Below are 25,232 nucleotides of genomic sequence, written 5' to 3'. Positions count from 1 at the left end.
AGGAGCCTCAAACCACCGTCATTCATAACCCAGTGGACGGGATCAAGGTACTGCGCGTTCCTCGCCACGCTCTCGGGGGCGTCTGCTCAGCCGGGAGGCAGACCCCTGGCCCTGGGGAAGGTCTGGGATGTTGACCCTGGGGAAGCATTTGTGCTGAGACAGGTGTACTGTGACCGCCCCCCCTCGAGGCAGGACAGAGCCCCCAAGTCCACGGGCTGCTCCTTTGGGGAAAAGCCCCAGGTGCCGCCCTTGGAGGCACGGTTGTACCAAGTCCCCAGCAGACACGGGAGCCTGGGCTTCCTACCATCCTGAGCAGGGTCCGCTTCTCAGACCCTCTCCATCCTGCCCTGGAGGGTGGCCAGGCCCAGCCTGGTCAGGAGCAGCCGAAGGCAGGGCCCACTTCAGAGGCTCAGGGTGCCAGAAAGAGCCCGGGTGTCCTTTGCGGCGTGCGGCCAAGGGCTGGGAGTTCCAGGGGAGAAGGGCCAATGGGGCCTGTGTGTCCCCCAGTGTGGGGCCAGGAGGAGGGGGACAGCACAGACCCTCCTGCCCTCACCCGTTGCTCACCTCTGCCCGCCGTGCCCAGTGCTTCCCGCTGAGCTGACCCCTTCCTTGCTCTTCCTCTGCTCTGGCATCAGCTCCCATCCCATCAGCATTTTCACCCTGTGGCCAGGGAAGGGGCTGGCTTTCTGGGGTGGTGGGAGAGCTGGGTGGGCAGCCCAGCTGCATTTCTAGGACCTCACTACCTTACCCCCACCCAGACTCCCACCTGGGCCTGAGATCCTCAAAGGGTCCCCACACATCCTGGCCACAGACCAGGACAGGGGTGCTGTGGGCCACTGCATCTGGGCTGACCCAGCCTCGAGGTGCTAGGAAGAGCCTGGGCGTCCACGGTGACTCAGGCCAGGGATAGGTGTTCCTGGGACCCGGTGTCTGGGGTGAGGTGGTGGTGGTGGTGTCTGCCCTCCCTGCAAGGGGCCTTGAGACAACATTCTGTGATGTGGGCCCTGATCTTACAACCTGTAGATGCCCCATTTCTGGCCCAGGGCCCAGAGCAGTGTCTAGTAAGGGGGTTGTGGCGGGGGGAGGTTCCTTGGGAACCCTGTAAGATGTTCCTTCTGAGAAGCAAGCAAGCTCTCTGGGAACTCGGTCACAGGTGGAGGGCATCTGGTTTTATATCTGAAGGGCAGCAGGAGGAGGTGCTGGGGCTACCTCTCTGCCCTTCAGGCCACCTGAGAGGTAAAGCCAGGCCTGGCTAGATGGCCCAGGCCTGGGGAGGAGGTATGGTGCTGCCGCACTCTGACCGGGCCGGGTCAAGTTTCCCGAGGACCTGCTGGAAGCTTCCACCCTGTCTGCCAAAGTGGGCGGGCTGTGGATGCTTTCCTGCTTCCCCAGGCGTCTTGGAATTTTAAAGAAAAACCCAAAACAGTTTTTATCTTGTTAAAGAGTGTCTTCTGAGCATGCTAATCTTTCCACTGGGCGTGTCTCATTGGCAGAAGGAGAAGTTGGGGTTCTCAGCTGTTGGGGATGTGAGTGGCCCAGCCTAGAAATGGGTGACCCCTGGGTCTGGCATGAAGCTCCATTGCTGCCTGTGGGCTTCTGGGGTTGGGGCCTGGGCCCCGTGGGGGCAGAGGCCATGTCCTGACCTGCTGCCTCCCCGTGTCTCCCCAGGAGTCATCCGACAGCACCCACACCACCATAGAGGATGAAGACACAAAAGGTATCCAACCTCCCCGCCCGCGGGGCTGGTGGGCAGGCCACTGGCAGGTGGGGAGCCGGGACAGCAAAGGCCTCGTCCTGCGATGAGGGGTGACTTGCTCAGGCCTATAGCCCCGTCCGAGGCTGGGTACAGACTGGCACTGGGCGGTCTCGGGCAGAGTATCCAAGCAGAGCCTGGCGGACCTGGGCGCCCTGACCAGTGTGGAATCCACTGCCCTGGACGGGACGGTTCTCTGCATGGGCCCCCAAGTTGCTCCGGGGGCTGTGCACCCAATTTCCATGGTTGAATTTGCTGTTTCTTCTCTCAAAGGTCCTTAAACCTGTGCCTACCCAGCTGGCAGTTGATACATGGATGGGCATCAAGGGGCATTTCCTGGGCTCATTGTTGGGGGGCAGGTTGCAGAGACGTGCGCCCCGTTCCCCACTCAGGGATCCCAGGCCAAGCTGGCTCAGGCTCTGTCTGGCACCAGTGCCCCAGGGTGCCGGGCGCTGTATGCTCACCCTGGCTCCCCTCTTCCACCCTCAGCTTTCTCAGCTGCCCCAGGGAGGGGATCTGGTCTGCATTCTACCTAGGCCAGGTGACTGGCCCCCGCCTGGGGAGCCTGCCCCTCAGCCACACTCTACGTAGATGAGCGCTGGGCTGGAGGTGGCCACTCTGCCAGTTTGGGAGATGCAATGACCCTGTCCTGAGTATCCCCCCCTGCCCTAGAGTGGAAGTGAGCTAGCCCAAGGCTTTGGCCTCTGGATGTAGAGTGAGTGGACATTTGTGTGGTTTCCCCGGACTGTGGGCCCTGAGCCATCGGCATGGAGCTTGGAGGTCACGCAGACCTCCCCCAGGCCCTGTCCTTGCATGTCTGCCCTCGCCCCAACCAGGCGGGGGCCTGAGATGGCCCGAGACTGCAGGAGCCCCGGGGAGAGGGCCAGCCAGCCAGCCTCATGCCAACCCCTTGTCTGGCTGGGAGACGATCGGCAGATGCCTGAGGGGCCTCACAGGGCAGGGGCGAGAGGAGTCTCAGCCTCAGCTAGGCCATCCATCACATGCAGAGAAGCCCCGGTGGGCTCAGGCCTGCCCTCTGCTGGTCCCGGCAGGCACTGTACACAACCCTCCTGCCCCAGGTCCAGCCCTGCGGGTAGTCCTGTGTCTTCCTCACACACCTGCTGTGATCTCACAGCCCTGGGCACACGGGGGTGACGGTACCCCAGGAGCCCTGGACCCCACCGTGTGATTCTCCAGCTTAGCCTCCTCTCATCCTCCTGCACTCCCTTGTCTCTCCTGCGTGTGCTCACCTGCCTGTGTTCACGTCTCATCTGTCTGCCCAGCCCCCAGGGTCCCTGATATCCTGAGCTCCGTGAGGAGGGGCTCGGGGACCCCAGAAGCCGAGGGCTCCCCGCCCTGCCCGTCTCCGGCTCCCATTAGCCCCTTGCCCACCCCATGTAAGTAGCCGGGCCCTGCTGCTGTGGGGGTCTCCTGGAGGGGCCAGCAGCTCCTCTGAGGGTTCACTCGAGGGCCAAGGGCCAGCCGAGCTCGAGCACCAGCCTGCCCCTCACAGCCCCTCAACGCAGCTCCCCAGCACCTCTGCCCCTCAAGCTGGGCCTTCTCCACTGGCCTGGGGGGTCTCAGGGCCGGGGCTCCTTGGTCCTGAGACAGGCCCTGGGGTGGGAGAGAGTGGGAGGCCTGCTTCCTCTCCACCAGCCTGCCCCGCCGCCTCCTCACATGTCTGCTCCTGTCCACCCCAGCCCCCAGGATCTCTGACATCCTGAGCTCCGTGAGGAGGGGCTCGGGGACCCCAGAAGCCGAGGGCCCCCTGCCCACCCCATGTAAGTAGTGCCCCAGGCCTGCTGCCTCTGCTGCCAAGTGGCTCCTGCATCCTGCCATGCACGGCCTCAACTGCCCCTGGACCAGGCTGCCAAGGCCTGGCTAACTGTCCGGCCTGGCTGGGCGTCAGGGGGCGCACGCGCTAACTCCGCAAGGCAGCTCTCCCCCGGCTCCCCCACCCCCACCTCCCACACGGCTCCCTGCACTGCTGTCCAGCCCCAGACCTCACCCCCTGAGGGTCTCCCACACCCAGAGCAGCCATGTACCCTGCCCCTTGGGCCATGGGCCGTGACCTTGGCAGTCACGTTGACTTCATATTGGCCCCGTGCCGGGCATCCAGGCATAAGGCGCTGTTATAGAAATCCTCTCGACCAGAGGCCTGTGGGTTTAAAGGAAGAAGAAAGGGCCCAGCCTCCCTGCAGAACTAGGTTTCCAGAGGGGCCAGGCGTTCTGTGCACTCCTCCACTCACCCATCCCGTCTCACCTGGGGGTGCCCACCCGGGCCTGTCCCATGCGGGACTACTCTCCTCTCCCGGGCCAGGCTGCCCTTCTATGGAGGGCACCCTCCGCCCACAGCAGCTTTCCCCACCCCCACCTGGTCAGACAGGTGCAGCTGCCTGAACAGCCCTGAAGCTTCCCCCTCGTCCCCCATGCCCCTCTCTGTCACCCCTGTCCCTCATGTCCCCCTCCACCCCCCACATCCCTTCTCCATCCCTCTCTGTCCCCTCATGACCCCTCCGTCCCCCCCTTCCCCACTCTCTCTGGCTTGGCTCATCAGCCCATAGGTTTTCTCTCCTGCGTGTCCCCCGCCTGCCTCGTGTTCACGTCTCGTCTGTTCCACCCCAGCCCCCAGGATCTCTGACATCCTGAACACGGTGAGGAGGGGTTCGGGGACCCCAGAAGCCCAGGGCCCCCCACCTTGCCCGTCTCCGGCTCTCCCAGGCCCCCCACTCACCCCGTGTAAGTAGCACCTTGAGTGGCCCCGCTGGCTGCTCCTGGGGGCTCTCAGGTGTGGAGACCTCCAGCTGCAGTGCGCCATCCCCTGGCTCTGGGAAGGGGTCGGCTCCTGGGTGGGGGACCCAGGGAATTCCACACAAAGCTGCCGTTTGGCTAAAGATGCGCACCTGTGGGGAGAGAAGCAGGAGGCAGGTTTCCCTGAACTAGAGCCTCCCTCCCAGGGGCTGTGAGCTGCAGATTTCTTCCGTAGTGGTAGTGAGGATGGGGCGCGGGCCGTCTGGGGTTGGCCCTGGCTGGTGAGTCTAGGGCTGGGGGGCGGGCTGGGGGCGGGCGCTGGGCTGGGCTGCCTCCCCGGGCAGGGAGGAGCCGCTGCTGCCGTCTGCAGCCCGTCTGCCGACTGCTCGCCAGTATCGCTTACAGGGATGGATGACATCCCAGGACGGCGGCCACCCCTTCCTCCGGGGAGACACCAGGCTCTCAGAAGCGAGGCTGCTTCGGGGCCAAGGGCCGGGCATGGCTGGGGAGAGGCTGGGTGAGTGCTGGGCTGTGGGGGTGCCGACCCCCGCCGCCCACCCCTGCCAGCCATGCCTGGGGGCCAGGGCGGGGGTAGGTGGGTGGGAGGGAGGCCCTGGGAGCAGAGGGGAAGGCCGGGGGTTTGGGGGTTGTGGCCTGAACTCAGGCTCTGCTAGAGGAAGTGGAGATGCGTCTCAGAGGTGAGAGAGCAGAGTCTCGCTGGTGGGCACACAGAGGAACCTGTGCCCGTCCCCAGTTGTGTGGGGTTTTGTTCGAGTTTAGAGGCCTCCATGTCCCAAAATCCGGGACCCTCGTGGCCCCTAGTTTCACAGATAACGAAGCTGAGGGTAGCAGATGTGGAGGGTTGTGTCCAAGGGGTCCTTGCAATATGACCCCGGTCCAAGGCCATGACCCACCTTTGGGGCATGCCGGCCCCAAGTGGGGAGCTCCGAGGACAGGCTGATGGAGTGGGGGAGGGGAGGCACAGCACAGGCTTGCCCCTTTGAGGATCTGTCCTGAGCCTGACTCCGGAGGTAGGGCCGCAGAAGGGGCTGTGACCAGGATTGAGTGGAGGGGACCTTGGGGCCTGGACTCCTGGCACGTGTGGCCGGGCCTACATGGTGCAGGGGAGGGAGAGAGTGCTGGGTGTGGGGCACCGAGGGGAGGGGTGGCCCCTATCAGTGTCCCTCAGAAAGAGGGGTCCTCCTACCTCCTGCCCTTCCACCTGGGGTTCCCAGCAGCCAGCTTCCTTGTGTGTGTGGGTCCTGGGTGAAGGGATGCAGGTCGGGCCAGCCTGGAGAAGGGACTTCTGAGTGGCCACTTCGGGGTGAGTTCTGGCACTCAGTGGGCCAAGTGGGTGAATGCCAGAGTGGAGTGGCCCCCCTTCCCAGTTCTGGGGCCAGGGACTTCCCCCACTGGCACAGAGGCCTGGGTGCAGAGGGCCATCCTTGGGCTGGGTCACGGGCAGCCTCCTTTCCCGGGAGCCAACCCACCAGCTGTCAGGGGTAAATGGGTTGGTGCCCATTGGCCCGCCCTGAGTTCTCCATAATCGGGGATTATGCACAATCCAGGCTGATCCTGTGCAGCTGCCTCCCTGGTGTGGCTAGGGACATCCTGGCGCCCCTGCAGCTGCTTGGGGTCCACCTGGGGTCACTAGGGTCCTCTTGGACCCTTTGCTAATGTCTGGGCTTCCCTGGCCCGTTAGCTCTCCCCAAGAGAGCCAGAGTGGATAGGGCTTTGATTCAACTCTGGGACTTCTTCCATGCCAGACTCTTGCCCATGCACCTCGACTCTGTTTCTGGAGTTGCCTGGTGGAGGCAGCTTGTCCTTGATAGCCAGCCCTCCCCCTACCCCCGCCAGGAGTCCCTTCGCGTAGTGTGCCACCTGGGGAGGCAGGATTGCTCTGTACAGCAAGGAAGGAGAGGGCAGAGTCCTTCCACAGGTCAGGAACGTCTGGCTCATTCCTGGGCTGTGGCTGGGCTTGTGCAACCTCAGCTTTCCCATCTGCAGAATGGGCATGGGGGCTATTTCCCGAACTTCAGACTTTGCAATGTGTTCTGTGACCTTAGAGCTCTATTTACTTAATACTTTCTTTTTACACCGACTCCATTTTTAATTATGATTTGTTTAAAAATACTCACTATTACCTCATCAAGTGGAAAATTCAGCCCACTTACCATGGTGCAGTAGGGTGATCGTAAAATCAGAGTGCTTGGGGAAACAAAACAGAAAAAAAGGTCTCAATTCCAGCTGCAAGGTTATCGGCTGAGGGCTCACATTTGGAGGGGAGACAGCTCACGCTGTCTGTCAAGAGGGGGATTGACAAGTGTCTGGGATGTTGGGATGTGTAGACATCCCCTTAGCAAGATTAGCAGGATGGCCTGGAGCTGACTCACAGTGGGAGGTGGGCGCTCCTGAGCAGGGGTCTGACGTGGTGCTTCAGGAGGGAGGCAGTGGGGTCCAGGGTGACCAGCCGCCCAGGGCAGGGGTGGGAGGGGCAGGCGCCGGGTGCTGCTGTCAGACAAGCCCAGGGGCCCTGGCCCTTGGGGTGGCATCTGGTGGGGGAGCTGGGCTGCAGTAGGAGATCAGAGACTGAGGCTTGAGGCCACTTCCAGGAAGATGACAGGTGACCTGGGAGTGGGGGTTGATGAGATCCCAGAGGAGAGAGGGCCCTCAGAACTGGGAAATGCCCAGGCAGAGGGCCAAGAGGTGGGGAGGCTGTGAAGGAAGCCCTGAGAGGGGAGAAGCTGTGTTATGGGGTGGGCCCAGGTGGAAGTGGGTGTGCTGAAGGAGGTATGAAATATCCAGCAGGTAAGGACAGGGACCACCCACAGGTGTCTGTGCTGGGACAGAGCTCTGCAGGGGGACGGGGGCATCAGGGCAGCTGGGCCCCCTTCCTGGATGCCAGCTTCCAGCAGGGGCCTGGGTTCTGCAGAGACAGCCTAAAGCCCAAAGCCTGTTACAGTCCAGACATGGAGTTCTGTAAGGAAAAAACAAATAAACAGAAGCCAGCAGAAGCACAGTCAGTGCAGAGAGAGGGTCTCTTCTAGACAGGGCAGTGTGTGTGTGCGGGCAGGTTGGCGTGCACATGCGCTACAGACACACACACAAGTACGCACCCATGTGTATGAAGGGGCACATGTACGCACATGTGCGTGCATGCACTGGACCCCTCGGGTGTCACAGAGCTCACCCAGCAGCCACTGTCCAGAGCCAGTGCCGCACAACCCAGGCTCCCAGCTCACACATGGGCACGCCCCCGCTCACATACAGCATCTCCTGCTGTAGGTTCTGTCCCCTTCCCGTCTGAGCGCCTGGGAGAAGGGAACACCCAGACAGCCGAAGGTGCTGATGGGATGGCCTTGGGCACGTGCATCTTTGGGAGCTGGCAACCCGCACTCTGGGAATGTAGGCCGTGGATCAACTCACACGTGTGTGGAGCCCAGCTGCACTGGCAGCTGGACGCTGGAGAGCAACAGACGCCTGTCTTTAGGCTTGGTCGGGTGGGAATGTGCATCCACAGGAGTGGCCCTGCAGAGCGCCTGTGGTCCTCCTTACTGCGGGGAGCAGAGGGACACAACGCCCGTGTGAGGGTGCGCAGATGCGTGGCGGGCAGGGCCGTGGCCGGGGAAGGGGCTGCGCAGAGAACTGGGGTGCCGCCTTCAGTGCTCTTCTTGGGTCTGGGTTTTGCTGCTGGCGTTTACTGCGTTACGGAATCACCATGTGTGGGTGTGTCCGTGGCTGTGTGCACACGCACGTGTGTGTGTTTCCTGTGTGCCTTTGGGTGTCGATGTATCTGCACAGGCGTGGTTTAGCACCTCACTCAGGATGGTACTTCTTTGGGGAGAGTGAGTGAAGAACAAGATTCCAGGGAACATGGGCACCGTGACTTTATGTGGAAGTTTTTCTCTCTTTGGAAGAAATCTAAAGCAAATATAAAAATTGTCAGATGTGAACCAGCAGGGCATGGGCTATATTATTCTTTGTGCTTCTTCCACGTGTTTAAAATATGTAGCCTGAAAATAAACGGTAGTCTAAGAGATAAAGGGGGGCCCCCAGGCGAGCACCCCAGGGACTGGGTTAGTCTAGGACCAGAGGTCAAGTGGGCAAGAACCTGGAGAAGGCTGCTAGCCCAGGGCCTCAGGTGGAGGGTGCAGGATGGAAAAGCTATGCCAGACGACTGGCCTGGGGCCCAGGACCACAAACAGGTGGAGGCAGGAAGAGGCGAGAGGCCAGCTGGCAGTCTGTGGGCCTCCACGGAGAGAAGGCGGTGAGGCCCGTGCTCAGCTTTCCACTGGGCTCTGCTTCCTGGCCTTCGTACAGAGGCCTGGCCCTGCAGCCTCCAATCCCCTCCTTGCTTTGTGAGTCAGCCCCTAGTAGACACCTGCCCCACCCCCCACAAGAGCTGTTGGGTGCACGGAGGACTAGAGAGCAATGCCTGGGGGGCAGGAGCCAGGAAGGCTGGTCACAGTGTCACAGGGTCATCCCCTGCTGAGGGCCCAGGGCATGTGCCTGGGGGGACTGGGGATGCAGAGTGGTCGTGGCAGGCTTTGCTCCCCTGACCTGCATTTTTCAGACCGGTAGTTCACTTTCACTATTCACTTTCATGCTTTGGAGAAGGCAATGGCAACCCACTCCAGTGTTCTTGCCTGGAGAATCCCAGGGATGGGGGAGCCTGGTGGGCTGCCGTCTATGGGGTCGCACAGAGTTGGACACGACTGAAGCGACTTAGCAGCAGCAGCAGCAGCAGTGCTATGGATGCAGTATGTGTCTCATTCGGGGATATTGTATTTAAGACAAACAAGATGGAAACTCGTTGGACTTGGAAACCGGGAAGCCGTGGGTGGCCTTGAAGTGAGCAGTCTGAGCTGGGCAGCCTTGAGATGGGGATGGAGGCGGGGTACTTTGCCTGGACGCTCCTGGGCGGGCACAGGTGGTGTGTGGGTCACTGGGCAGCTGTCTCCCTGCAGCGCGGAAGCAGGAGATCATCAAGATCACGGAGCAGCTCATCGAGGCTGTCAACAATGGTGACTTCGAGGCCTATGCGTGAGTCGGGGCGCCTGGCCTGACCTGGGGTAGGGGGGTGTGGACCTGGAGGGCTTCCCCACAGGGAGGGGGCTGGATGGAAGCACCCGGTTCTGAGGGGCCCCTCCTCACCTGGGTCTGCCCCCTAGGAAAATATGCGACCCAGGCCTGACCTCGTTTGAGCCTGAAGCCCTGGGCAACCTGGTTGAAGGGATGGACTTCCACAGATTCTACTTCGAGAACTGTGAGTGAGGGGCAAGGGGGCGGGTAAGAGGGTGGGTACCCCTGGAAAGCCTACGGACCCCCAGTCAGGGGCCCAGGGAAGCCCTGTCCCCTCTGTGCTCAGGGTCAGCTGGCCACTGCTCCACCCTCTGTGGCAGAAACCCCCAAGCCACAGGGATGAGGGGCGAGGACACATGGGGACAGGGAGGGGGAGCCAGATGGTGCTCTTGGGGGAGGAGGCTGGGCTGGTAGAGGGGCTGGATGGGGGCAGGCACAATGCCAAGCCCCTGCCTGCCCGCAGTGCTCGCCAAGAACAGCAAGCCGATCCACACAACCATCCTGAACCCGCACGTGCACGTCATCGGCGAGGACGCCGCCTGCATTGCCTACATCCGCCTCACGCAGTATATCGACGGGCAGGGCCGGCCCCGCACCAGCCAGTCCGAGGAGACCCGCGTGTGGCATCGCCGAGACGGCAAGTGGCAGAACGTGCACTTCCACTGCTCGGGGGCGCCCGTGGCCCCGCTGCAGTGAAGGTGAGACCCTGGGGGAAGGGACCGCAGCCTGGGGTTGGGGGGCTGCAGCCTTGGGGAGGCGGTTGGAAAGGGTGGCCTGAAGGGGTGGCCCAGCAGGTTCCTGGGCATAATGTAAGCCTGGTGTTAGGCGAGTGGGGGCGCTGGGTCAGGGCCTCCAGGCCCCTTTCTGGGAAGCCCTGCAGGTGCCCACCTTGCAGCCACCAAACCCGGGTCAGACGGAGAGCTGCCCCCAGAGCTGACCTGCTCATCCTGGCACCCACTGTTTCAGAGCTGCTGCGGCTGGTTTCACCACGGGACAGACTCGGTGTTTGGAGCCCAGCTGCCCTCGGGCGCACGGCCTGCCTGTCGCATGTTTGTGTCTGCCTCGTTCCTCCCCTGGTGCCTGTGTCTGCAGAAAACCAAGACCAGATGTGATTTCTTTTTAAAAACAAGATGACAACAACAACCACACACACAAAATTGACGTCGATGAAACAGAAAAAAAAAAAAAACTAAACAAGGGAAAAAGCTGTAAAAATCACTGGCATTTGTGGGGCTTCGAACCTTCCGGCCGCACCCCACCCAAGCTCCACGTGTCTGTCCACTCCTGGCCTCCTCCAGGGACTGGCCAGGGGAATGAACTTGTCCACCAGGGCCTGCCGCCCGAGGAACAGTGTTTGCTAGGCGGTGCCCACCCCCCAAGAAGTCTGCATCCTCCCTGCCGTGCATGGCTCCTGGTCAGGAGTGTCAGGTGTTGTCAGGGGAAGGCTAGGGGGGTGGCAAGGGGGCCCGAGCACGGCTGACTTCTCTCCCACTTCCCTCCCCTCCTCTCTTCCCCGAGAAGGTGTGGATGTGGGCTCCCGGTGTTCCCAGCATGGGTGAGCAGTGCAGAGGCTGGGCCAGCCTCTCTGGGAGGATGCTGAGCCATCCAAGGAGGCTCAGGGATCCAGCTCTGGCCCGATCGGGGCCAGGGTGGTGCACTGGGGGAGGGGTTGCAGGGAGGCACACCTTCGTTTCAGATCTCACACCTGGCGGGAGACATGGGCGAGGACAGTGCTGGCAGTAGCCCGCTGAGGAAGGGACCCCCTGGGCTGGCCTCTCTTCTGCTTGGGTACCTCTCCGTCTTTGCCCACCTTCTCCCCCATCCCCATGTGGGTGTGGGGCAGTAAGGAGAGAGGGGTCAGAGATGGGCAGGTGTTTCTGGCTTCCAGGTTGAGGCAGGGGCCAGGCAAGTGTTTGCTGAAGAGGCTGCACTTTTAGTTTGGGCCAGAGCAGCAGGGAGCAGAGGGCTGCACTGGGCCGCGAGAGACAGGGATCCTGGGGTGGGGAGGCGGGTCCCCCTGTGTGCCAGTGGGCACTCTGGTGAGCCTCTGGGATGGGCCGCGTGGTCAGGTGGTGGCAGAGAGCCAAAAGCATTTGGCCTGGCATGGGGATGGGTATGATCTGGCCTCCTGGGCTATACTCGGGAGGTGGTCAAGGGCCATGATCCCAGAGGTGCAGGATGCACCGCCACCCCAATATCTGCCCCTTCAACTCATGTTGTTTTCAACAAGGATTTTCTTTATCTTCCCCCCACACAAGCCAAGGGAGGGGCCCAGAGTGGGGCACAGGACACAGGATGCTGGTCTCCAAGGGGGACTGTCCACAGACAGACGCTCAGAGTGGACGCTCGCCTGCCTGTCTGCGGCTGTGCTCAGGACAGCCGTCCCCACCCATGGACACAGGGTGAACATCTGCAGGGCTCCCTGGGCCTCGGGCAGCGGCAGGGTTTGCCGTGGACAGTATGCGGCCCAGCCGCCCTCACCTCCTGGGGCTTCCTCCTCTCCTCTCCCTGCTCACCCGTTCTCTCCAGGGAGCTGCCTGTCTGGGATAATTTGGGGATTTTTTTTTTTTTTCCTGGGGGAGAGTTCTTTTGCATGACCCCTCATGAGCAAGCCACACCCGCTCTTCTAGCTAGATGTCCGTGGTGTGGCGGCGTTGGCCGGCCCGCCCTGCAGAGGGTCGGCTGCCCACGGTGCTGGCCGGCCTTTCCTCTTCTCTCTTTTTGCTGAGTTTCATTGTCTTTTCTTTCTGAGCCTTGTAAGTGTACAAAATTATTATTTTGTTCTGTCTCGGGAAACTGCAAATAAATGGAAAACAGGACAAACTGCTTCAAGTGTATCTGGGTGCTCTCTGCCAGGATCTAGCTGACCCCTCACTTCGAGGCAGGCCCCTCCCCTGCTGTGTGGGCCCTGGGCTGGCCAGGCTGCAGAAGCCCTAGTCCAGATGTTCCCAAGCCCATCCTGGGTAGTCGGCATGCCCAGGTGGGGTCCCCGGGAGGCCACAGGTCAAACTCTGCCAGCTGCTCCCACCCCGCTCCCTGTTTTCCCCAAGGCCTGTTAGCCCCAGACACAGGAACCAAAAATGACGCCTTGAGTCCTAGGACCCCCAACCTCTGGTCACTCTAGCAGTCTCTGAAGATGAGATCAGGAGGGCAGATCTAACGGGAAGAGCTCCAGGCCCCAGCCCTGCTGCCGTGTCCGTTCTCTCCCTCCACCTATCTGGTCTTTGTGCGTGTTGCTTGGGACATGTGGTGCCTGCAGCCACCAGGGCTGCTCCTATGGGCCTGCACGCAGGCTGTGTGGACAGCACACAGACACGACACCAGCGCCAGGAGCAGAGTGGTGGCTGCTGGGATACAAAGATGACCCAGCAGGCGATGACCGCCATGGCCTGGAGAGGCTCCATGAGGAGACCCGAACAGCAGAAGCCCAGAGCTGAGACCTGGGAGACGGGGGATGCCAGGTACAGAGGCTCCCAGGTGGCCCCAGACTGAGGGGCTTGAGGGCCCAGGTCGGCAGAGCCAGGCGCTCCCCACCAGCCTTCCCTCTGCAGCTCATCCCTGACATGGAGGGCGGGACATGGCACCCAGTCACCCACTGCACCCCCACACCACAGGGATACAAAGCCTCTGGGCCTTCCTTGGGAACACTCCCAGCCTGCACTGGCTGAGAGCGCTGGCCACGTGCCTGCCTAACCGCGTGGCCATCCAACCTGTCTGATCGCCTGACCACTTAGCCACATGGCCGCCCGACTCCACGGCTTCCTGACCACATGGCCACACAGCAGCATGGCCACACGGATGCAGGGCCGCCTGCTTCTCTGAACATCTTCCTTCACGGCTGCACACATTTAGGCCCTGCCAGGCAAGGGCTGTTGGAACCTGCCTGTGCTCCACTGGCCCCTCAAAGGCCTCGTGCCCTCCCCACTCCTGGGCAGTCCCCGGCAGTCCTGCTGACACCCCAGAGACACCCTCATGTTGAGATGGGCAGCCTCCCCTCTACTCCTGGTCCCCAGGTGCCGCTGCCTGTCTGTACCTCACACCTTAAGCTTTCTCAGGACAGAAATATGGGCTTCCACACAATCTGATACACCAAACACACCCACCCAACGGGTCCAAGTGACTTCCGACGAGGCGGTGCTGCCTCAGGCCTGCTCAGTCCTGTCCACTAGGGCACAACCAGCCTCCTGGTCCAGCTTTGGCATCTGGTTGCAGACACCTTCAGATGGGCCAGGAGGCTACCTTCCTGGCCCTGTGGGTGGTACCTGGCAGGGGCTCTCAGGTGTGCAGGCGGGCATGAGGGCTGCTCAGGGAGCACCAGGGCAGATCGGAGAGCTTGGTGCAGAGAATCTAGGACAGAGCCAGTGAGCAGAGTCATCACCATCGCAGTATCTGGGGCTCCGCTCACCTATCAGCTGTAATCCGAGGCTGCTTTCCAGGCCAGGCCTCCCTCTGGGCACCCACCACAGCCCCACCCCACCCCCGCTGAGGATCCTGCAGGAATCCTGAGGTGGACCAGCACTCTGAAACTGCCCCCTGGCACCCACGCCCTCAGCAGGGATGGCAGGATAGGCAGAGGGAAGTCAGTGAGGGGCCTTTCATTTGTCATTTTAAAGAGCACCTGGTTTGGGCAAAGCTCCCTGGGCGCATGCCCTGGTGGGTCCTCTGAGCAGGAAAAGCTGGAAATGCCCAGGCTACTCCCTATTCCAGGGGTCTCCAAGTCGGTCCCAGGCCAGCAGTGAAATAGGTAAGAAGCATGCACAGTCTAACCACCACCTGCCGAGGACATTCCCTAAACTAGGACCAGAGTTGCCAGCCTGCAAGAATCCGGGGGGCACAGGACGCTCCACACCCCAGCAGACAGATCTGGAGTTTCTGGGTGTGTGGCCGCGGCTCTGTGGCTGTGAGGAAGCCTCCCAGGTGGTTTCTACAGTGCAGTGAGGACCAGGTCACAGGACTCAGCAGGACTTCTCTCTACTCTGGGGCTCCCTCCCCTACTTCCTGCTAGAAAGGTCTAGGGCGTGGGGAGGGGGAATGGGGGCATTAAGGTAGAGGCTGCCTCCCCCCAGGATACAGCAAACCCCACACTCGGCAGGGGCACAGCATGAGGGGCAGGGCTCCCGTGGAAAGGGGTCCCTGTGGCTCAAAGCACATTGTGTGCTTAGCTGCTTCAATTGTGTATGACTCTTTTGTGATTATGGACTGTAAGCCACCAGGCTCCTATGTCCATGGGATTCTCCAGGCAAGAATACTGGACTGGGTTGCCATTTCCTACTCCAAGGGGATTTTCCTGATTCAGGGATCAAACCCGTCTTGTCTCCTGGATTGGCAGGTGGATTCTTTACCACTAGTGCCACCTGGGAAGCCCAAAATAAAGTACAGGACTATTTTGGAATTTCAAAAGACAACTTTATCCAGATAGGAACCTTCCAAACAGAACACAGAGAAAAGTTAGGCAGCAATTATTAAAATACACTTTGCCAAATGATTTAACATTAGAAGACGAGGGGAGCTGGAGGAAGGGTGGGTGCAGAGGTCTCGGCCAGCCCTACTCACCCTTGCCACCCTCTTCCCAATCTTGGTCACCCCCCCCGCCCCAGTACCCTCCGAAGTGGGAGGAGTCAGACAACTCTCAAGCGTCCCTAAGGGGTGGTCATGGGCACCTCAGAGACCGGTGAGCAGGCCAGGTCTGCGCCTGTCAAGGGTAGACATGGCAGAACTCACATGGGTAGGCTACTTTTAGGCCAAGTCCTCTAGTGGTACAGTGCCCGGAGAAAATGAGCAGCTGGCAGGTAAGCTTCACAGGGTGGGTCCTCGGAGGCCACGCAGATCCCACCTCTGGCCCATGCCAGGGAATTCAAGGCCACAGGCACTTCCTGTCAGGCTCCTCGACAGGGCAAGAACAGGGCTCAGGGAAGGACACCGGAGGATGAGACCACACTGACTGATACCGCTCCAAAAGGGGCGTCCACGGAGACTGATTCTCAAGGTATGTCTTGAGCTGGCGTCCTCAGGAAGCGCAGCAGGGCACTAGGAGGCGGTTTACAGCATGGCAGTAGGGCCCAACGGGCCAGCAAGGCTGAGAAGAGCCGGAACCTTCTGGGCTACGGCCTGGGTTGCTCCCTGCACCTGTTTTTAGGGCTGGGCCTCAGAGCCATAGGCCTCATGCTGCTGGGGGTGGGGGCGGGGGCGGGGTGCTCAGCAGTGCTTCTGCTGGGGGCTGGGCTGGAGTGTGGATAGCTCAGACCACAAGTGGACGTTGGGAGCCCCCAGGCTGAATGGCATCTTCTCTTGGTGCCTAGTAATGGTGGCCACAGTGAAGGTCACTTGCTAAGACATAAGTCCCAGGTGATTGTCAGAACAATCTTTCTTGTCACCAGAAAGGCAAGTGACAACCATTCACGAGACTGCAGCACCCGTGCTCTGATCCAGATGCTCAAAGCCAAACGGCAAGTCTGGGCAAGCGCCCCCTCCCCGACTTCTAGGGTTCTTTACCGAACTTGCTTGCTGGATGGGTATCGCAGAAAGTCAAAAGTCAATCTCAGCAGGAATGCAAACCAGGTCTCAGAATTTATGAAGTCCAGTAGCTGTCTCCTCCCAACACAGAAGCACTGGCCTGAGCCCCCCACCCCGACCCCACGCCCACTGCAGCCCCACAGTGGCTGTCCCTCCCCAGTCCTGGAGTCAGGGCACCCTGCTCCTTGTAGTGTTAATAGTTAGTATACAGACAAAACCCACACATGTGAAGATCCACAAAGAGCTGGCTCTGAACCCCTCATGGGCCTTGCACAAGTCGGATTAGAAACGAGCCCTGCAGCCTCTACGGTCACTGAGCTTTATGGTTCCATCTGGCCCCCAAATACACATTCAGGGGCCTCAGTATCTTTTCAAAAATAACTACACATGTGAATTCGAACGTTCCCCACCCCCAGTTCCCCATCCACCCTTCGGTTTCTCCCAGGAGCTCCAAAGCCGGAGTTGAGTCTGTCGAGTCTGCCCACTTGGGTTGTTACGAGGCGGCTCTGCTCCCGGGGGCCGTGGTTCCGATGTGGATGATGGTGACATTCCGGTGCAGGGGCCTCTGCGGGCAGCCGTCACATGACTGCACAGCATGAGTTTTGTTTCCGGGCCTTGAGAGAGACAAAACAGAGCTGAAGAGGTGAACCTCAGACACGTACAACTGGGAGCTCTGAGGGGACCAGCTGGCTTTACTAGGGGCTCTGGAACCACCAAGGAGAGAGAAGTGGAGGGAAGCCATCCAGAAGTAGTTCACACTCCCAAGATTATTCTGTCCACCTTCCATTAACGCTATCGATAAGGAAGAAACTTCCTGTTGTTTAGCGAAGTATAAAGAACAAGAATGTCTCTTCCTTCGCTCCAGCCTTGACTCCCCATAAAGTTATCTGACCCCATGGGGGGTGTTTCTTACTAAGGATATCTTCAGAGAGCAGAGAGGTACCCACTCGGTTCATGGGGCCTCTGTTACCTTCTCCTTCACCTCCTGTTCAGATACCTCCTAATCCCACAGGCGTCTCCCTCCAAGGCACATCATGACAGCAAACGTTGTGTGTTGACCAAGCAAATGCAGCACTCCTACCGTCCAAAAGGTTAGACACTCCAGTCCAGGTTAACAAATCAGAAGCGTCGGAACCTCTCTGGGAAGGTGGCATACCTCAGACAGCAGGGGTGAGGAGGACCCATCCTCACCTCAGGGAGGTTGGGGGAGGGAGGAAGCAGCCCAGAGGCAGGGAAAGCCGAGTGACGGGGTGCCCAGGAGCGGCCAGGCCACACTCACCGTTTTATAGAAGGCTTTAGACTGTATTCCCAGCACTTCGGATTTGGATACCAGGTCATCGAGCTTCTCACCTCGTTCTAATAAAGACTCCATGGTGTTGTGCTGGACAAGAGGAAAGACACAAAAGAATGCCTTGCTCTGTTCACAAGGTGAGCAGACGCCAGTCCCTCATGAAGCTCAGTCACAGCAAAGTGCTTCCTTTGGGCTCCTCCCCCACATATGAGCATCAAGACACAGTGACCCAGACCTGTGGAGGACACAGGGCCTAGTGACCTTCCTGGAGGATCTAGAAGGTTCTAACTGGACATAAAGCACTGCCCCCAAATCCTCCAAAGCACAGGCTCAGATAGCCACACTCCAGGAGAGGTCCCCTGTGCCCGTATTTACATACACATATTCCTACTGCTCAGCTGTGTCATGCTTCTTCCAGGGGAACTGTGTCTAAATCTCACGACTATCAGCTCTGTGAGAGCACCTCTGCACTTAATGCAGACAGACCCTTTCCAAACACATGACGGATGGAGGTCCTCACAAGAGCCCCTAGCCCCGCCATCAGGGCCATCAGGAAGTGGGTGACTTGCTCCCACCCCAGATGGCCACTGCTTCAACGGCAAGGCCCTCAGAGGCAATTGGCATTACCCTAGGTTTGGACATATGAAATGGCACAGAATGAGAAATGAGCAAAAACAGTCTTTATCTCTACACACGGCTGAGCAACTCAGATTTCCACCATAAAAGGTTAACTGGATCAAGACATGAATGGGATGGATAAAAGGCAGCGTGACCAGTAATCCAGATTTTACCACTGCAGCCAGAATGGGCTGGGTGACCTGGACCCATCTGTCTGTGGAGAGACAAGGAAAGACAGTGTGTGTGTGTCCCCTGCCTCTGTGTGCTTGCTCACAGGACTGAGGCTCTGAGGCAGCAGAAGGCAGAGACAGGGCTTGGTTAGGAAACGTGGAGAAACGTTACAGAAGACAGAGAGGTGCCTTAAGACTGTCATCTCTTAACTTTCATTCCAAAGCCAAAGGTAGCTCAGAGTTTAAAAGCAAAAGCAGAAAACAACACTTGCAAACTAGATTTCAGGTAAAATGCAGGGTTCCTGCTCTTCTGAATCAGGCCTGTTTCTGACTACTCGGGACCTGTATTTAGTCAGAGAGCCTCAGTCTGCACCGAAACCCACACTCTGAAAAGAAGGAACCTGCTGGGCTGTGGGTCAGGCTAAGGCAGGCACCATGGAGGTAGAACCGCAGAGTGGCTGTCTGAGCGAGTCTGGCTTTCAAGGCCTCTGATGCACAGGGACAGGTGGGCCACCACCACTTTCAGAAGTGCTTTGACTATAATTAAAACAAGAATCAGCTGTGTGGGCTTGACTGCTGGCAAATCTTTTTGCCTCTGTTTCTGAACTTGGTCCCTAATTTACTTACTTACCAGGATGATCTTGGTCTCATCCAGTTCAGCCTGCACTTTAGTCATGGGGTCAGCTTCTCGGGGGTTCTAGGAAAGAAGCAAAAATAAAAAAGTCAGGACTGGAGTGGCTGCCTGGAAACAGGGCTCAAAACCAAGCAAGCTGGATATACTTTCAGAAGTTAAAAACCACAGGCTGCTTAAATACATACTGCAAAAGCAAAAGCCTGCCTAGGAGCTCAGGTCTTATGCGGGTTCCTGTGATCTTCAGGAGGACATCAGCCTTTACATCACCCAGAGTCACAACCATCAGGGCCGTTGGCTTTTCTGCTTCACAGCCTTTGCGCCTTACCTGGTATCTACTGAGCTGACTGTCCAGGCCTGTGTACTGGATAGTATCAGGGGATCCAGTTGGCCAGTCTATCCTGTCGACCTGCTTGGAGAATTCGTCTAGTACCTGCAAGACAGAGGAGCTCAACAACAGCCCCATCTCAGTGCTCATCCGAAAGAGGCTCTTAGGACCCCAGGACCCACAGAGGAAGGCAGAGGAGGACGGCTAATGGCAAGGAAGAAAATCTAGGTCCAAGTTTCTTCTTCCTCAGTACTCTTGGAATTAAAATCCAAGTATGCCCAGCCTGATATGAACCTCATCTGGGAATGATAAATTATTAGAGATGCAAATTACAGATTTCCACTTTTCTCAGGTTGTGAATTTCCAGGAAAGAGGATATTGGACCTTTTTCAAAACAATTCTTCAAAAAAGGTAATCAGATCCTTTGAATTTAAGCAGCCTTTTGAATTTAAGCAGCCACCAGACTTCATGCGCTTTTATGCATGAGTGTTTTAGGGGCTGTGGGGCCAGGGTCTTTGAGGAGTTTATCATCCGCACCACAAAGACACACACTGAAGAATGAGGAGGCACCAGCCCCACACTGGGGAAAGGAGCAGCTGTAACTGCAGGACGGGCCAGCAGGGGGACTCCTTGAGCAGAAGCACGGCTGGTGGGAAGGAGCCTGGTGTGTGCAGAGATGGCCTGAAAGAGGGGAGGAGGGGAAGAAGGGAGGTGGGTCATGGGGCAGAACATGCAGCCTAGTGTGGCTCAGAAGGAACCGAAAGTCAAGACTTTCAGGGCGGAAGTAGGAGCAGAGCTGGCAAGAGGATGTGAAAGCACAGCCGGAGCTGACCCGAGGGCCCCACCGGGAAGGGGAGATGCTGGGACTCCGTGGCTGACAAGGAGAGCCAAGATGGCCCCAGGGACACTAGCAGGATGAGAAGCAGCAATCAGTTGGGGACAGGGTAGGGCGGGATGAGACAGACAGGAATGAGAAGGCTCCCAGACTGTCTCTTGGTTTAGAGTGAGGAGGCTGAAAGCAGGCTGATTTTGGACACACTATTTCATCCCTTACGTCACTCCTGGCCCCAGTCCATGCCTGTCTGCCCAAGTACAGTCCAGCCAAGCTGCAAACTCACCTTCTCTAGCAAGGTAAAAGCCACCCGGGATGGGTATTCACTGTCAGCAATGACCACTCCCGCAAGACTGTCATTTCTCACGTAGACATGGCACAGATATTCTAAGGAGACAAGAGGATGGCAGGAGGGCTTAGACTTTCTCACCCGCCAAAGCCGCTGGACTGATACAGTGCTGGGCTTCTGTCTTCTGGGTCAGCAATGCGGCTATGAGCCAGGTTTATGGTGAAACCCTGCACATAGGGCAGCATGTGTGGGGGCTCTGCGGGCAGTGTGGACAACACCTGCTTCAGGGTGAGAGAAAGTCCTAAGGCCCAGTGCACGAAGCCAGGGTGTAAGGATCACTAGTGGCACAGAAACATCCCAGGAAACGGCCCCAAGGGCTCGTCTGAGTCCCACCCCGAGCTTGAGGTCAGGCTCCCCTGTGTCTTGGAAGCTGCAGCCCTCAGAGGTGCTCTGCTCTGCTCCCAAGCTGATGGAACTTTGGACAAGCTAAGTGGCTTCCATTTTCATATATACACAACAAAACTCGGTAAAAGATTTCCGGGCTTGAGGAAATCACCTGTCAGGGCCCCAGGCTTCCTCACTACAGTAACCTAGTCTGCTCCACGCTGTGGTGAGCCTCAGTGGGGATGGGGCAGGAGAAGGAGGAAGAGATAAAGCCCATCCAGAAAAAAATGAGCCACTGCTGGCTGGGGTCTGAAGTACAACTGTGGTGAAGTCATCGAATTATCAAAAGGTACAGTCTGTACAGGGCTTCTGCAAAACGGTCACAATCCTTGAAATGATTTTTTGTCATTTGGAAAGGATTCAGAGATGACGTAGCTAACCAAATGCCCCTAAAATAAATGCCTAAAAATTCTTACAGGAAACCTGAATCATGAAGAAGAAAAAACTAAGGTCATGAGGAAAAATAAGGGGTCTCCAGGTTCCTGGGCAAAAGCACTAAGCAGCACAGAATACAGTATTTCCTCAACAGGGCTGGCTGGAGGTCCTTTTCTGAGATGTTTACAAATCCAAAGGCAAAAAAGGACAAAGCAGGAAGGCTGCTTACTGCTCCAAGAGAGGCAGACCCTAATTGTAAGCAAGTCTAAGCTTTTTGGGGTGATTTAACCAAGCAACCGACATACCAATAGTGGACACAGAATTTTGCACAACAGGAAATGGAGGAGGAGGGAAGAGAGAAGCCAGCAGAGGATCGTGGTCCTGGGAGCCCTCTCCATCACAAGGCAGCCCTCCTGTGGACAGAGCTCTAGGCCACCTGAAGTGGGGCGGCCGGGCCAGCACATGCTTACAAGGTGATGAGTCCTCTTACCTTGTTCTTTCACAGAAGCTCGGCTGCCTTTTGCTGAGCGTTCCACAATCAGCTGACTTGTGAAGGTCATGAATTCCTGAACGCTAAGAAACACAACACATATTACCTGTTCCTGTCACCTTGTCCCCAACACAATGCAAAATGACCCCTGAGCTTATACACTAAGGAGACATTGCTTCCTGGTTTCACTCCTTCCCTCCCAACCTTAGGAAGAACTAATAAACACTCTGTCGATGATCATGAATACAGATAATTACACATCCTCTCAACCATTCAAACCACATTTGCTTGCTACCGAGCAGACCCAAACAACCCACTTTCAGACTTCTGGGGAATCTTCTACAGGTTATAGTTAATTTAATGTTTTGGTCAGGGTATGATTTGGGACACAGCAGAGAAGCAGAGGCCAGCTCCTGTTCTCAAGGCTCCACTAATTCCCAAGAAGCGGGAAGAAACAAAATCTGTGATGGAGACACCTAAGTGGCAAAAACTGTTCAGCAGACGCACAGTCAGTTATGGCAGCTGCCACACACTGGACCCTGCAATGCGACAGGCATCCTCAGTGAATGCTGGCTCTAGCCTCAGGTCTGGGGCTAATCCATGGTACGGGCCTGGGACACTGGATGGAATTGAGGGCAAGGGCTCAGCCAAGACAAGAAAATGGAAAATGGTTTGTACCACGGCTGAGGGAGAGGAGGAGGTTCATGGGCCCAAGAAAAAGATGTGGCCAGAATGGAAGAGTCACAGGTGACAACAGTCCAGCTGGAGGAACCAGAGTTAACAAGAAGCCTCTGACTGGAAATGTCATATAAAGGGCCGTCAGTGCAGGGTCCTGACTTGTGGAATCCACAGTTGGTTCCAGCAGATTCATACACTCCTGAGATCACACCAAGAGCCACGCAGCAGAGTGAGGACTCACCACGTCTGGAGTGGACTTCCCCGGCTGGGATCCCAGCTCCATCACTTACGAGACGTGTGACCTCTGGTAAGGGACTTACTGCACCACGCTTTGTCTACATATTGAGACGTGCTGTGATGACTAAATGAGCACTTAGCATGATGTCTGGTGCATAGTATTACTTGTTGTTATTATCCTGAGAGAGTGAATAGGACCAGAAAAATCCCTTAGAGGAAAGTCTGAAAATAAGGAAGTCCTTGCAATAAAACTAAAAAGAGACAGAGCTTAAGAGTAGAAATATAATTAGACAAAGGAAGAACTGCATTCATTGTGACATTCTGCATACAAGAGCCAGAAAAGCTGGAAAACGTTCTGAAGGCCTGAGGTTCGCATTCTGGTAATCATGAGGGGGGCAGGACAGAAGACAGGAGGACTTATGAGAAAAACAGTGGGCTCAACTGGATTATGTGTTGTTTTAAGAGACACTTGTAGAGATTCCCCTACAGTACTGCAGTTGTGTTAATCATCTGAAACTGGTCTGGATACCGAAAACCAGTGAGATGAAAGTCCTAAAGTGAAATCTCTGAGGATCGTCAGTAAATGTGGGTAGGGGAAAGAGAAAGGAAAAGAATCAAGAGTTAACCAAGTTAGCACCCAAAGTTCCATCACAGAAAAGCAGCAATACAGAACAGGGACTAGAGGTCATGATAGAGAATGGTAAGTACCAAGGACCCAAAAAGCAGCAGCAAATTTCGGCAAAATAACAAGAGGAATTGTTTGAGATCCCGCCAGCAAGCCACTCTCATCAAGAACAAAACAACCCAATGAAGTAGTGAAAACAGAATCCAGATGCTACCAGACCTGGAGACTGGGTGACTACAGACACAGATTTTGCAGGGTCTTTCTCCTTTTGTGCCTGAGTCACCACCACCCCTCCCACGAACAGGCTGTTAAGTGTCTGTGGTACTTCTAACACACACTTGATTGCATTAAAGTGCCTCATAGATGTTCAAAGGCTTGTAAGCCCTAAAACCTCCATGCTTCCTTCCAAATCTTCACTATAGAACCCTTTTGTACCACTAGAGCCCAAGCGTTAAGAGCATACAATTTGGGTTGGAGTCCTGGCTGGTTTGGTATCCATCTCCTGGGGCCTCAGTGACTTCCTCCATAATATGACAGAGTGTACCAGGAACTCTCACACCGAACTGTTGGAAAGCCCAGCCAGATAATACAAACGTGGCGCTTAAGGTGTGGCACGTGAGCTTCCTGGGTCAGAACCACTGAGTGGGAGTTGCTGGTTTAAAATACAGATTGCTGGAACTCAACTGGGCGTGAACCTAGGGGAATCTGTACTTTTTCAAAAGCCCCCGGTCATTTTTATAAGATAGAAAATTTGAAAAACCCTGATTACGGACTATATTCCAGAATGGGCTACAGGCCGAGGAAAAGACCACCGGCTCCAATGCGGGAGGCCAAGCCCCGGGCCTCGATTCCCGGGAGGTCTCCAACCCGGACCCCGGGCCTCCCCGTCCGGGCGCCGCCCTCCAGGGCCCGCTCACCTGGATCTCTGAAAAAAGCTGAAGGAGGACACATCGTATGCGGCCTTGAGCAGCACCGTCTTGGACTCGCCTTTATACAGGACGCTTAGGCTGTACAGCTTCATGGCGCCGGGCCCTTGGGCCGGCCACCCGCCTGGCCGCGGCACCGGTTTGCAGGGAGCAGCGCAGCGCCGCCCCTCGAGGCCGCCGCCGGCTGCTGACGGGTCGGCCACCGGCTTCCTTCTCCTGGCTCGGGGTCCACTTCCGGTTCCGGTCAGGGGCTGCCGCCCCAGGCCTAACGGAGTCTTTTCGTGCCCCGGATGCAGAAAACAGCAGCCGGAAACACGAACAAGAGGGTGGTGCAGGGTCCTGCGCGTGCGCGTGAGGGGCTGTCAGGGACCTTGTAGGCCCCCTTGCTGTCTGACTGCGAGTCCTTACCGTTCTCCCGCTGTCCTTATCCTTCCGAGGCCTTCTCCCTCCTTCCCTAGCCGTCCTGAGTCCTCCCAGCAAGCCCCTGCTTCTTCCCGGCCCTTCTGAGTACTGTAGGAACACCTGTGTCCCGGGGGCCGTCCTTCCTGTGAGCAGTTAGACCCAGAGCCCCACCCACACGCCAGTACTTTGTAAACCCTACACCTGGGACTTTGATTTACGCGCGAACTGCCTTCTAGGAAAGCGTTTTGTAAATCAGATCTCCTTTTTGAGTGAAAGGCAGGGACCTTTTCGAGGCTCCTGCCGGGAGGTGAAGGCTTGCCTCTCATTTTCAGTCAATTGAACCCTCTCTTGCCCTTCCCACTCCTGCATCCTGCCTGCGTGGGAGTAAATTTCTGGACACAGGACCCGCTCAGCACGAGCCTGCGGGCTTCAAGTCTCCTGGGCCTGCCGACTACCTGTGAAATCAGCTGCCCAACCACTGATCTGGGAGCCAGCTGCTAACCTCAGAGTAGCAGAGCCATTTCACTTCAAAAGGAGCAGAAATTCAGCTCCAAACTGAGGGAGCAGTTGGCATACCATGACTTGGAAAACCTCATTTTGTTTGAAATGTTGGAATAATGCTTTTTCAGTGGATGGGGGTGAATGAGGCTCGGTTCTCTGAGGTTTAGTTCAGTCGCTCAGTCGTGTCCGACTCTTCGCGACCCCATGAACCGCAGCACGCCAGGCCTCCCTGTCCATCACCAACTCCTGAAGTCCACCCAAAGCCATGTCCGTTGAGTCCGTGATGCCATCCAACC

The 25,232-nt window shown here is 57.5% G+C and overlaps 2 protein-coding genes across 11 annotated transcripts in view; one reads left to right on the top strand and one right to left on the bottom strand.

Annotated features, from left to right (window-relative positions):
• The window catches only part of CAMK2B (calcium/calmodulin dependent protein kinase II beta), a 90,231-nt gene extending 77,818 nt beyond the window's left edge, over positions 1-12,413 (top strand). For 3 of the 10 annotated variants that reach the window (XM_018047018.1, XM_018047017.1, XM_018047014.1), the window contains 9 exons: positions 3-47; positions 1,669-1,717; positions 3,037-3,150; positions 3,454-3,534; positions 4,379-4,492; positions 9,472-9,547; positions 9,676-9,770; positions 10,050-10,284; positions 10,553-12,413. In XM_018047018.1, the coding sequence (XP_017902507.1) occupies positions 3-47; positions 1,669-1,717; positions 3,037-3,150; positions 3,454-3,534; positions 4,379-4,492; positions 9,472-9,547; positions 9,676-9,770; positions 10,050-10,282 (807 nt within the window). In that variant the 3' untranslated portion in view covers positions 10,283-10,284; positions 10,553-12,413. The remainder of the gene's footprint in view (positions 1-2; positions 48-1,668; positions 1,718-3,036; positions 3,151-3,453; positions 3,535-4,378; positions 4,493-9,471; positions 9,548-9,675; positions 9,771-10,049; positions 10,285-10,552) is intronic. The other 7 variants (XM_018047020.1, XM_018047023.1, XM_018047022.1 and 4 more) reach the window with 3 other exon arrangements.
• Positions 14,971-24,289, bottom strand: YKT6 (YKT6 v-SNARE homolog (S. cerevisiae)). The gene is made up of 7 exons (XM_005679331.3): positions 24,025-24,289; positions 21,568-21,650; positions 20,256-20,356; positions 19,138-19,242; positions 18,810-18,875; positions 17,379-17,480; positions 14,971-16,713 (listed from the first exon to the last, which is right to left on the bottom strand). The coding sequence occupies exons 1-7, from the start codon at positions 24,126-24,128 to the stop codon at positions 16,678-16,680; spliced, it is 597 nt and encodes a 198-aa protein (XP_005679388.1). The 5' UTR covers positions 24,129-24,289; the 3' UTR covers positions 14,971-16,677.

Source organism: Capra hircus, chromosome 4 (assembly GCF_001704415.2).
Source record: "Capra hircus breed San Clemente chromosome 4, ASM170441v1, whole genome shotgun sequence".
In the NCBI taxonomy this organism is placed as follows: Eukaryota; Metazoa; Chordata; class Mammalia; order Artiodactyla; family Bovidae; genus Capra; species Capra hircus.
The sequence above is the reverse complement of the archived record's forward strand: the minus strand, read 5'-3'. Positions and strand labels throughout refer to the sequence as shown.

What these genes read in the sequence shown, in the direction of transcription:
- YKT6 (XM_005679331.3), bottom strand. Translation starts at nt 24,128, where the DNA reads ATGAAGCTGTACAGCCTAAGCGTCCTGTATAAAGGCGAGTCCAAGACG. An exon ending in AGCTTTTTTCAGAGATCCAG is followed by an intron (nt 21,651 to 24,024) that starts GTGAGCGGGCCC and finishes TGTGTTTCTTAG; the next exon opens with CGTTCAGGAATTCATGACCT. An exon ending in CTAAAGCCTTCTATAAAACG is followed by an intron (nt 16,714 to 17,378) that starts GTGAGTGTGGCC and finishes GTCTCTCTCAAG; the next exon opens with GCCCGGAAACAAAACTCATG.